We start from the raw sequence: 13,394 nt of genomic DNA on the forward strand, positions 1-13,394 counted from the left end.
AGATGAAGTATTGTTTTCAATATTAAATAGTAGTGATTAATCAGAAATCTGCTGATTAACTGAAAGCTCTTGAAAGAAGCAACTGTTTCACATATCAGTGAATGTCAGAGATGGGTTTGTAGCTCCAGGTGCTGCTTCCAAGTGGACAAATTATTGCAGGCTGGATGTGTGCACAAATCTGTACTTATGCTTTTTAAAGACATTTATGTAGTTTAACAGTACAGTGTTCTGTAACGCCTCCATTTAGTTATAGGTACTAAGAAAAATCACTTCCCCCATCCTGACTGCAGGCCTTCATGATCCAGCTTCAGCTACTTTACCTACCTGGCTTCCAGATGTCCACACATGTGCACATATCTGTGCTGCTCTTTTAATGAATGGTTGTTGCTATTGTGCCCAACATTTTCAATGCTTGGTCACTGTGTGAGGGCTATTTTAATTCGTCCATCCATCAAACTGTAGTATGCTACATTTATGTGAAACAATGCTCCTTTCTCAGGCTTTGTGTGCTCAGGCTGGTTTTGTGGTCTAACATTCTCAGGCCTCTTTGTTATTCCTTCTTCAAACTGACTGCATCTAATCGAGTTACTCAAGATCTGATGACTTTCCCTTTAACATGTCTGTGGTTTCCTACCAGGAAAACTGTGCACAGTTATAATCAGTCATTGTGAATGAGATATGTGAATGTTCTTCTGAAGACACCAAACAGAGTCACTGTCTGATTACTCATAATAGCAGGCCTGGAGTTTGATGTGATCTGCAGAGCAATACAGGCAGAAAACAAATTGGGTCATTTACGCTAATTTGACCTCACAATACTGAACAGTGCAATATACTGTATATATGCTTTCAGTCACATTTTGGATTTGTGTTGTAATTATTATTTTAGAAGAATAAAATCTAATGTATACAAATCTTCCAGGCTTTATTACAAGCTCTGATCTAAATAAGACTACTTTGATCGAGTCACATTCGAGAATAGAGTACAGATACAGCACTACATGATACAGTCATGATCAATTCTCAAACATGAAAAGCATAACCTCTCCGCAAATTAATCTGACTTAAGATCTGTTATTAAGAAATGATCAGATAAAAGAGTTCTCAGGGAATCCTGTTAAAAGTTCAGTTTCTATGGCACATGTGAGAACCAGAGGGTGATCAAAGTGGTGGATGGGCTCATTTTGATAGAAGCCATTAGAGTCAAATAATAGATTAAATGCAGTGTTGAGGCTGTTATTTTCAGTATCTACATGGATCTGAACTGAGCATTAATTCAGACAGAAACTCTGAGTAAGGACCAGGTGGATGATAGAGAACAACAAATAAAGCTGGTTTTTGAGTTTTTCAGTCAGGTTGTACAAGGCTAAGAGTCAGGCTTTCAAATGAATTAAAACTCTGGGTTATTTTGTATCTCTGTGGTTGATTTGTGGGGTTTTTTGTGTACCTTTGTGGGTGCTTTGAGTTTTCTGGGATTTCCTTTCTATTTTGCGTTTTTTGTGGTTTAAATAGTTTAGAAAGCAAAAAAAAGTGTAACCTTTAATATATTTGCACTGCTGGTGTTTTGTGTGTGATGAGGAGGGATGATTGCATTTGGCGATGGACTCAGTAATCCTTGTTTAATGGTTACTTGCGTGAGTACACATAGATGTTGTCGTCACAGTTATGACAAAAAAGGACACCTTGTGTGCGTCAATAACAGCAAACGGGAAATGAATCTGTGCTGCAGTTTAAAAACAAAAGTTAACTGTCAGTTTACAGAAATGAGCAGTGACGTGTCATTAGAGGTTACGAAGGTTTATTTTTTTCAGTAGAAACAAAAAGATTAAAAAAAAAAAAATCCTTCATCTGCCGTAAGGTTATGAGGCGTAATGAAAGGCTTCAATGTAACGTTTCTCTAATTTCTGCTGAACGCCAGCAGAGCCCAGAAAGGAGACTCTTACATTCAGATGCAGGTGTTCCATTTGGTGTTTGGCGTATCAGATCTGTGGTCATGAGTTTTATCAGCATGGTTACTGTAACTGTGTAAGAGCCACATTTCCATACAAACATTCACTGGAACATATTCTTGCACATACAAATCACATTTTTACTGTCACATACAGTCGTGGTCAGAAGTTTGGATCCACTCATCATGGACAGGAATGTCATGGTAATTTTGGTCTTTTATTTTGGATTTTCTCTAAGGGTCAAAATTATTCACTGCTCAAAAAATAGATAATTTAAAAAAAAATTAAGGAACACTTTGAAAATACATCAGAACTCAGTGGGGAAAAAATCATGCTGTATACTGATATGGAGGTGGTAATGTATGAAAGGATGCCACATTCAGAAATTCAGAAACCCAGGACCGACTGCACCAGTGTAGGGTCTGACAATGGGTCCAAGGATTTCATGGCGATACCTAATGGCAGTCAGGGTGGCACTGCCTAGGAACAGGATGAGCACCGTCAAAGCCCTCCAGCAGCCCACTCCAGCAGTGGGTTCAGAGGGTGGTGCCAGTGGAGGCTGGCTGGCACAGAACTGATTATGCCTCTTCTTTTTGATGCAGTAGCGTGCTGGGACTGGGGGGTGCATGGCAGGAGGAAAAGAGCCAACATTAAGGAGCACCAGAGCTGACCAAGCAGACTACACAAAGGCACTGAGTGGAGTCACAGTAAAATAAGCAGTTGTCCTAAGTAAAAAAAGCTGCATCCTGTGTGTGTGTGTGTGTGTTGGGGACCTGAATTAACAAGCACGATACAATAAACATGTTTGAATCTCATGTTGCATTGTGACATCGTTTCTTTTCATTGACATCAGCAGGCAGCGATAAAAGGGTTGACCTTTACAGTTTGGTGTTAGATATGGTACAAATTCTTTCCAATTATATCTGAAACCTATGCTGATAGAAAAAGATCAATTTTGATGCATAAACCACACCAACAGCCCCCCAAATAATTACGTGGCAGCCAATTAACTCTTCCTAATAAATCCATAATGGAATCTGGCTTTGCATTAATAAACTTCTTGATCAAAAAAAACAAACAAACAAACAAAAAAACCCCACAATGAAACTAATACAGTTTTAAGTTAAAACGTAAAATTAAGATGCCTTAAATTGGTGTTCAAATGTGCGATCACTGCTTTTTCTTTTAGCGCAGTGCGAACAGGTGAGTGCGGAGAACGTCGCCGGCCGATGACGTAGTGATGGTACGCCAGTTATTTTGAGTCTCATACTTTGATATTTCCGTAGTTTTCCATCAGTCACGGAAAACACGCTTAACGGACAGGATGAGGATGTTAAAGAAAACATAAAACAGAACTTGTTTGGCTATACATGAACTTTATGCGCTAACGTATTTACTGTAAACAAACCTTTTTTTTTTTTTTTCTGTCAGCTGTTTGGTTGTGTCGCCTGATGATGACGCACAACCAGCGTCCCCGGTGCAGCCTGAGACCAAAACAGAACCGATCGGCGGGCGCGTGAAGTGCAGCAGCAGGTAGGACACGAACAAACGTGCAGCTCTCGTGGATGTGAAAGTGCCGTCACGTGCCGTGGGAGCCTCTGTGTTTACAAACAGCTCGTGTCTCAGTGAGCTGAGCCGGAGCTCCGCAGGTTGGCGGACAGCACAGGTGGAGCCCTCGGTTTGGAAAGTTGTCAGACAGCCGTCAGTCTTTGGAAAGCACAGAGCTCAGTTTTTATTTATTTATTTATTTTTATAATGTCTGCTGTCATAATTTACCAAACTTAAAGTTTTATTGGATGATGCTGAATCCTAATTTCACATCCTATTTTGAAACCTAATTACTGAGCTGGAACCCGCCGGGAGACCGAAACTGAACTGTGGAGAAAGCAGGTCAGACTCAGCCGAGCGGATCTGCCCCAAAGCCCCTTTTTATTATTATTAAATGAAAGCGTTTGCTACAGTTTCAGCTTCAGTTTTTCAGTAATCCTTCATTAAATTGTTTTGTACTGGTTTATAATTTGCCGCTTTACCCCACCTGTCGCCCTGTGGCCGCAGGGACGGGCTCATTTCAGCCTCATCTTCGCTCAAATATTCACATCATCTCCAAGATCCAACCGTGACAGACGCTTTTCCATCAGTGTGACCTCTTATAATACGACGAATGGTTTATCATTGATCAGTGTGTTGTGTATCTAAAGCTGTATACAGATAAGTTAAATTTCAACAGTGACGCTACAGTAACGGTGACTGACAGTCTGACAGCTGCATTAAACATTAAACTCCTTTCAACACCTCGAAATTGATTAGAGACTAATTTAGCTTGACTCTAACCAAGTGTGGAACCAAGGGGACTATAACTGAGTTCAGTATGTTGATTTGATTCTGTTACTGTTTCATAGAGGGGGCATGGTGGTTAGCAGTGTTACCTCACAGCCAGAGGGTTCATGGTTTGAGGCCTGGCCTCTCTGTGTGAGCTCTCTGCAGGTACTCTGCTTCTTCCCGCAGACCAAAGCTGTTCCCTTGATTGGTGATTCTAAATCGGTCACTGATTTTTAATGTGTTTAAGACAAATAGCATCATATTTGCTTCCAACCATTCTATTAGAAAACAAATCTGCTTTTACAGGTTTCTGTTAGTGAGGTTCATGAGGCCAGGCTCTGCGGTGGATGCTGTCACACTATCAGATCCAAAAACTGCAAATGGTACAAAATAGAGCAGCACAAAAAGTGCTTTGCTGTGGGTTTGCAGTAAACACTGAAATGATACATAAATGTCTTATTTGGTTAATGTAAAACACAGATTACTCTTTACTTGTATTTATGAGAAGTATTACTCCACTTATTTTGTATACAAATGTATATTTCAGTGTAGACAGACATGATTATTTTACCAGACAGATTACAGGAGGATTTTTAAAACAGTATATATTTACCACTATTTCTGATCACAGAAAATTTAATATGAACTTGGGTTATTGTTTGTGTGCTGTTGTAATTATGTTTAGTTTATGTTTCACAAATGTTATGTTATCGATGCGTACCCTGATGTGGAGCATAATTTCTGTTGTAAGGGGCTGTTTGGTTGTTTTTGTTTTTTCTTATGTTATTATATTTTTATGTGCTTGTTGTTATAGTTATAGTTCACTGCCAGCGCGTAAAGATTTGTGACCCAGGAAGAACAGCTGCTGCCCTGCTGCAGCTAACGGGAATCTTAATAAACTAAAGTCAGTTTTGAAAGTTGCTTAATGATTTAGTGCTTCCTAAATCAGCAGTTCTCTAAACTGACTGGCAGGCTTTGTTTGTTTCTCCTTGAGGAGAAATCCACTTTCTGTTTGGCTCCTCGGTACGACTTTGTTTTCTTTAAAAATAGCTGCAGATGCTGTTTCCCAGATAAATAAAGAAATAAGTCTACATTAAGGAGGCGTATTATTCTGTCCTGCTCGATGGTCCCAGGCACAGAGGAGAGGTAAACATTGGGCTGGCATGGGAACAGCTGGCTGTGGTGGATGCTCTGGGAGTTAAAACAGACCTCCACCAGATCTGAAACCCATCCAGTCTTCAGGTCTGCCAACCCACGCTCCCAGTCTGTCGCTTTTAAAGAGCTACAGTTTTAATTTTAGTAGGTTTATATCAATATGGAACGAACTATGGGACATACAGAAAATAACAAATTTACAAAGCCAGAAAACAATTTATTTTATTTTATTTTCTGAAAAATACTTAATAGTCGCGAGCTTTGATAACCGGGGTTTGGTCCGGCCTCCACCCTTGGCTGCTGCCCACTGCACCCAACCCCTGTGACGCCTCCTGGGGGTGGTAGGCCTACAGGAGGGTGGGCCCACGTCTCCTCTTTGTGTTGAAAGGCCCGACCACCAGGTGCTTTTCTTCGAACACCCTCACCTGGCCTGGTTCCTGGGTGGGGGCAAAAGCCCCCACAACAACATAGCCTGGGATCCCTGGGACACACAAACCCCTCCACCACGATAAGGTGGTGATTCACAGAGAGTCAGAACTTCTTGATTTCTTAGTTCATCATCAAGTTTGCTGACGACACTGCTGTTGTGGGACTAATCTCTCACAATGAGGAGACAGCCTACAGGAGAGAGGTCTCCCGCCTGGAGAACTGGTGCCAGGAGAACCACCTCCTGCTCAACATCAGCAAAACAAAGGAACTGATCGTGGACTTCAGCAGGAAGCAGCAGAGGGACTACCATCCACTTGTCATCAGTGGTGCTGAGGTGGAAAGAGTGGACACTTTCAAATACCTGGGAGTGACCATCTCACAGGACCTGTCCTGGACTCATCACATAAACATCACTGTGAAGAAGGCCAGACAGCGTCTCTACCTCCTCAGGCGGCTGAGAGACTTCAAGCTCCCACTCAAGGTGCTCAGGAACTTTTACACCTGCACCATCGAGAGCATCATGCGTGGGAGCATCACCACCTGGATGGGAAACTGCACCAAGCAGGACTTCATGGCCCTAAAAAGGGTGGTTCGTTCAGCTGAACGGACCATCAGAACCACCCTCCCCAACCTGCAGGACATTTACACCAAGCAGTGCAGGCTGAGGGCCACGAAGATCCTAAAACAGCCCAGCCACCCCGGACACTCTCTCTTCTCCCTGCTCCCATCAGGCCGGCGTTACCGCTGCCTGAGGACTAAGACTGAAAGGTTGAAGAAGAGTTTTTACCCACAAGCCATCCGTCTGCTCAACTCTGAGCCCTAACTGGACCATTATTGCACAATGTAAATATTATAATTTATAAAAGTGTGTATAGTGTATAGTATATAGAGTATAGTGTATAGTGTGAATTACTTTTTTTTTTTTTTTTTTTTTTATTCTTCTTATTTATATGTGTGTATATATATGGTTGCAGGTACAAAATACATTTCACTGTGCATTGTACTGTGTATAACTGTGCATGTGACAAATAAACACTATCTTAATCTTAATCTTAATCATTCACTGAAGAGGACGATGAAGAGTTGCTTTGACCAAATAAGACATCCTCACTCCATCTCTGAGCACTTAGAGGAGAAAACTCAGTGTATTTCTTTAAGTGATAAAATAAAATAAAATCACTTTGTACCCGTTGACCACTTTGACACTTACTTAAATGCAGTGGCTGGAAACATTGGCATTTTTCTTTTTCATTGAAAGAAGAGCACACACCTGCGGCTGCTGGATGAGAGGAAACAGAAATACTTCAGTCAAAAGATGACAAAAAAAAAAACCCTGAATCCTTGGAGCTGTTTGTTTTTTATTTTTGGTAGGTTTTTTTTCCACTTGTCCCTTTAGAGCAGTGATTCTCAGAGTGTGTGGTGCCCCTCACTGGTGGGGTTAACGTTGGAATCATTTTCGCGCGGAACAAAGACATCCACCTCGGTCAGGTTAGCAGGCTGCTCATTGGCTGCTGTCACGGCAGCAGAGAGTCGTCAAATTGAAGAGATATTTGACAGGTACGAAAACAAAAACAGGTGTTGCTTTTGAGACAAACGAGGCAATTACCACTAATAAGCCAAAGGATCAGCTAAAGGGAAATTTGATGAAGCTTATCTTGCTCTTGGGTTCACGGTGAATGTGGTAGAAGATCAGTGCGTATTTTAAGTTTGAAAACTCTGACAGTATGAGAGCGCTCTCGATGAGATGAGCACTGCAGAAATTAAGGCCGTCCCTCTGTCCAGTGAAAGGAGCATATGTGATATTTCAAGTGACACTGAAGATCAAGTCACTGACACACTAAAGAACAAACTTTTCCCCTTACAGGTGGATGAGCGTACAGACAGCAATGAAGACTGTCTGTTTATTGCTCAGGTTTGCTTTGTCATGTCAGAGTCCCGGTGTGAGGATTTCCTGTTTGGCAAGTTTGTCCCAAGTAGAGTGACAGCTGATGAGCTCTTTAAGCTTCTTGACTGTTATCTTAGATCCATTTAATGCAGCTGCACCTGCTGATTTTACTTCTGCTGAAGAAGACTGGTTTGAGATGACCTCTGACACCACCCTCAGGCTGAGGCTTGCAGCACAAACACTGAGTTCTGGCTTGGTGTGGAGAGGGAGCGTCCACTCATAGGACAGAGAGGCGTTCTGCTTCCCTTTCCCGGTCTCTGTGAGATGGATTTTCTGCTGTTGCCTCACTGAAAACAAAGTACAGATCCAGGCTGAACGTGACTTGAGGGTGGCAGTGTCAATCCTGCAACCCTGTTTTGAAAAGCTGTGCAGTGAAAACAGGCTCACTGCAGCCACTAAGAGTGAAAATTATTAAACTCTCACTAAATGATTTTTTTTTTCATCTCTTTTCACAAGTTGCTGCATTTGTTCTTTTTTATACAGACAACTTTTTTATTACATTTCTGGCAAAGTGCAGATTCTTTTTCATTTGTTCTTTTTCAGAACAACAAAAGTTACTGAATTCAATGTGAATGAGCTTCTTATCTAAATGAAGTTACACCAAAGCTTCTCATTGTTTTGTTGAGGTGGGGCAGGAAAATATTTTTTCTGCCAACTGTAAATCAGTATAAAGTTGTTCTGAGTGAACAACTCAAACTCAGATTGATGGATGAAATGATGTGAACCAAATACAGTACTCAATACCTATTAAAGCATTCTAAAACCAGTTTGTGGTCTGTGTGTCTGCAGGGATGCACACGTCAGTGCGTGAAATCCATCTCTCCTCAGAGCATGACTCCTCCTACTTCCTGCGGGTGGACTGGGAAGGGCGGGGCTTGAGTTCAGGATTCCAGTTGCTGCTTAGTGATGGACAGGATGCATGGAGAGGGGAAGGTAAAAAAAAACATCACTCAGCGTGACCTCACAGTTTGTATACACAGTCACCAGTTTTTAGAGTCTCAAACTTAACTTAAACGTCCTTTGAGATAAATGACTGTTTGGAGTCTAGAACCCATGGACAGTGTTAGAGGACCAAATTTACCTAGCAACTGCCGGCAACCTCCAGCAACCACTTGCCAACCGGTCCTGAATATAAATCCTTCCCTAGCGACCAGTGGTTACCAGGGAATCGTCCAGTGGGCTCCGGGCCTGTGTGACTGGACCTCAGTTTTCTTCTGCAGTCGACTCTAGATCTGTTATCTGCTTAATCTGAGATGAAATAACAAGGGAACAGGAAATATTTGATAGTCAGCCATCCAATTACTTTTGAGCCTTTGAAAATGGAGTTTGTGTATAAGAATCGCTCTAATTCATAAATTTAAGAAGTTTGTTCAACTACACAAATTGGAAAATTCAAAAATTGGGTTTATTGGTTGTTAGCTATCATCCACCTGGCCCTTACTCCGTTTCTATCTGATTTTTCAGGCTTTTTATCTGATTTGGTGCCCGATTCAGATAAAATAATTATAGTGGGTGATCATAACATCCATGTGGATGCTGAAAATGACAGTCTCAACACTGCATTTAATTTATTATGTGGCTCCTCTGAAAAACAAAGCCTCAAATCAGAAGTGCCTGACTCCGTGGTATAATTCACAAACATGCAGCTTAAAGCAGATAACCCGTAAGCTGGAGAGGGAATGGTGTCTCACTAATTTAGAAGATGCTCATTTAGCCTGGAAAAAGAGTTTGTTGTTCTATAAAAAAAGCCCTCCGTAAAGCTAGGACATCTTACTACTCATTAATTGAAGAAAATAAGAACAACCCCAGGTTTGTTTTCAGCACTGTAGCCAGGCTTATTAACAAATAGACCTCAGTGGAAAACTTCTAACAGTTTGTTATAGAAAGTAAAAGTACTCTGTTCCAAATGGCTTTGAATGAGCCATACAAACACAACAGAAGAAAACCAAGGGTACCCCAACATGGCAAGTTACCCTGGTGCTCCAGAGACCTAAGGATGTTTGGATACTTGTGGACAGCAAAGTTATGTTTCATTCCAGGTGTGGTTGACAACAGGAACAGTTCGTGTTCATTGTGAACACAATAAAACACCTGCCCACCCTCCAAAGGTGTCCAGAGACCAGTGTTCTCTCCTGTTCCAGCCTGACTGATTTTATTTTTCTAGTTTTGCTTTTTGCTGCTGCTCTTGTCAATAATGGTAATGTGAGACGGAACAAGCAGTCTATTCAGGTTGCACAGGTAGCCCAGCTCAACCAGGATGGCACGCCCACAGGTGCAGTTGCCAGAAGGTTTATTGTGTCAACAAGCACAGAGTGTGGTAGATATACACAAGGAGGGCAGGACAGGACTGTAGAAGGGCATCAACTGAGCTGCAGGACCAGCGTGTGCTTCTTTGTGCAGCAGAACAAATGCTGCCAATCTTTCAGTGTTAAATCAATTAGCGTTCCCAGAGAATACCAGGACTTGCTGGCTATTTGCTGGCAAATTGTTCTAAAAAATATAACAAATAAAATAAAAACAAAACAGTGGTGAACAAACAATGACATTAAGGGTGAAATTAGTAAAGTGGAACAAAATAAAGCAGAGATTTAGTGAAAAACTTCTAAAGTAATTTAAGAGAAGAGTCTGGATGCTTTGAAAGGTACAAACAGTGGAGCTGTCCAGTTTGGTGATTGCATTAGTGGAGGTGTGGGCTGGCAGACAGCCTATAACTCCATGTATCAGCACATCTGCCAAACATCCCTAACTTTAGGTGCCTTGAAGCGACTGTTTGTTGTGATTTTGTGCTATATCAATAAAATTGATTGATTAAAAACTGAATTGAACTGAATTGAATTTAGAACAAAATCCAAACGGGTGAGTTAAAAAAAAAATCCCTCCCTTGATGTTGTTTTGAAGTGAAAAACTATTCATAAATACCAAAAAAAAAGTTTCTTCCTGGCTGTAAACATGCTTTTGATTGCTGGGCCTCTAAGGTTCAAGGGGCCACTGCAGGAACTGTGGTTTTTGGCATTGGCTTAATTTTTTAATATTTGATGTTCCTGCTTTTTTGTGATCTTGTTTCATGAAGAGTGTTCTCTTGTCATACTGTAACAGATTCTGTTGTTGCTTAATTGAATATATGCCCACTGTACACTTCTTTTTCTGTGAGAAAAAAAGTCCATCTCATCTGGTAACATGTTGAATTAGCTGCTGGAAGAATTGGGATCATCCTTTACTTAAATTTTTATTGTGACTCCACTGCTGTTTCTGTCTCTTTGCAGTGAGTGATGCAGTGGTGTGCAACGAGGCAGAGGAGCTGGAGATGCCGATGGAACGGTACATCCAGGATGTCGAGCAGGCGCTTATAGGGACAGAAAACTCAGACACCTACAGCTTCACTTTGATGCCAAATCCACCCGATCACAGCTCCACCTTGACACTGACGTATGAGAAGATGCAGAAGGATATCTCTGTGAGTGTTACATATCTAACTATTAATGCTCTGTAAAATCTTGCTATTACAAACAAATAACAGTTGGAGTTGTTAGATGAACGCAGTATATCTCACTGTGGTCACATATGATTTACACATTTATTCAAAAGTTGAAAAACATTATCAGGTAACAGGTAACTGGTCTTGTACTGTATGATTTAGCTAATTTCCCAGAAACTTCATAGTTTCACCCTGAGTTTTCCTAGAAAGAACTTTGGCGCTTCTGTAATTTAATTCAATTCACTTCAAGTTTATTAAATTACAACAACAGTCACCTCAAGGTGCTTTATACTGTAAGGTAAAGACCATGCAGTAATATAAATAAAACCCCAAGAATCAAAACGACCCCCTATGAGCAAACACTTGGTGACAGTGGGAAGGAAAAACTCTGGCAGAACCAGCACTCTCACTGCAGCATTTTGGATCAGCTGAAGGCTTTTCAGGGAGCTTTTAGGGCAACCTGATAATAATGAATTACAATAGTCCAGCCTAGAAGTAATAAATACATGAACTAGATTTTTTTGCAGTTTTAAATTTTAGAGATGTTGCACAAATGCAAGAACACCCTGTGCAGCTCTCCTAGAGTAACTGCCTGTCTCCTGGAATCTCCTCCATGCTCTGAGACTGTGCTGAGAGATGCAGCAAACCTTCTGACAATGGCACGTACTGATGTGCCATCCTGGAGGAGTTGGACTACCTGTGCAGCCTCTGTAGGGTCCAGATATCACCACATGCTACCAGCAGTGACACTGACCCTAGCCAAATACAAAACTAGTGAAAAAAAAAAGGCACCTCCACCTGTAAAACCATTCCTGTTGTGGGGGTTGTCTCATTGTTGCCCCTCTCGTGCACCTATTGTTATTTTAATTGACAACAAATCCGCTGAAATTGATTACCAACCCTCTCTGCTACTCAACTGTCCATATCAATATCCCAGAAGTTTAATTGACTTGATGCTAAAATATTAATTATTGATTAAAAGTGGTCCTTTAATTTTTTTGAGTAGTATATAATGTAAATAGAATCAGTCCAACCACAGGACCCTGTGGAACTCCATAATTGACCTCAGTATGTGAAGCAGACTCCCCATTTGCATGAACAAATTGGAGTGTATAGTTATGAGTGGATAGTTATATTCAAACCACTGCAGCACAGTACCTTTAATATCTATGGCATGCTCTAATCTATGTAATAAAATATTATGGTCAGAAGTATCAGGTCTAGCAGGACAAGCAGATATATGAGTTCACTGTCAGAGGCCATAAGAAGATCACTTCACTAATGCTGTTTCTGTACTGTGATGAATTCTAAATCCTGACTGAAACTCTTCTGCTGGATTACATGATGGCTTTTTAAGTAATGGTTTAATTACTAACACCTTAAAGGTCTTTGGTACATAGCCAGTTAATAGAGATGGAGTCAAGCACTTCTGATTTGAATATCCAGAATCATACGCAGTGAAGATGTAACACTATTAATGAGAGTAATTGATCTCTGTGGGAGTAGATTTTAGGTAGCTGCTCTGCACTGTGGTGGCACACAGCATTGATGATAACAGTGGAGGAATTACATTCTTAAACTTAGTTACAGCATTTTCAGAAAGACTTCTACTGTAATTAATTTTTTCCTCACAGCGGTGTAACCCATTATTGTAAATGTAAATGTTATTAAGAAATGATCAGACAAAAGAGAGCTTTCAGGGCATGCTGATAAAAGTTCAGTTTCTATGCCATGTGTCAGAACAAGATCCAGATTGTGATCAAAGTGGTGGATGGGCTCATTTTGAGAGAAGCCATTAGAGTCAAATAATAGATTAAATGCAGTGTTGAGGCTGTCATTTTCAGCATCTACATGGATCTGAACTGAGCACTAAATCAGAAACTCTGAGGGGGTGAGAGATAACAACAAATAAAGCTAGTTTTTGAGTTTTTCAGTCAGGTTGTACAAGGCTAAGAGTCAGGCTTTCAACTGAATTAAAACTCTGTCTGGGTCTTTGGTTAATTAATAAGCTGGATTGGAAGATTGCAGCTAATCCTCCTCCTCGGCCTGTGTTTCAAGCATTCTGATAGTTAGTATTACTCGGGGGTGTTGATTCATTTAAACTAACATATTCATCGATTTA

General features: G+C 40.9%; 1 protein-coding gene across 1 annotated transcript in view; it reads left to right on the forward strand.

The window, feature by feature from the left end:
- The first annotated feature begins 3,397 nt into the window (after positions 1 to 3,397).
- Positions 3,398 to 13,394, forward strand: part of LOC115776371 (DNA repair protein XRCC4-like) — a 31,995-nt gene continuing 21,998 nt past the window's right edge. Inside the window, exons 1-3 of the mRNA XM_030724018.1 lie at positions 3,398 to 3,482; positions 8,587 to 8,730; positions 11,061 to 11,251. Of these exons, the coding sequence (XP_030579878.1) occupies positions 8,589 to 8,730; positions 11,061 to 11,251 (333 nt within the window). The 5' untranslated portion in view covers positions 3,398 to 3,482; positions 8,587 to 8,588. The remainder of the gene's footprint in view (positions 3,483 to 8,586; positions 8,731 to 11,060; positions 11,252 to 13,394) is intronic.

The sequence above is a fragment of the Archocentrus centrarchus genome, unplaced genomic scaffold, assembly GCF_007364275.1.
Source record: "Archocentrus centrarchus isolate MPI-CPG fArcCen1 unplaced genomic scaffold, fArcCen1 scaffold_30_ctg1, whole genome shotgun sequence".
Taxonomy (NCBI): Eukaryota; Metazoa; Chordata; class Actinopteri; order Cichliformes; family Cichlidae; genus Archocentrus; species Archocentrus centrarchus.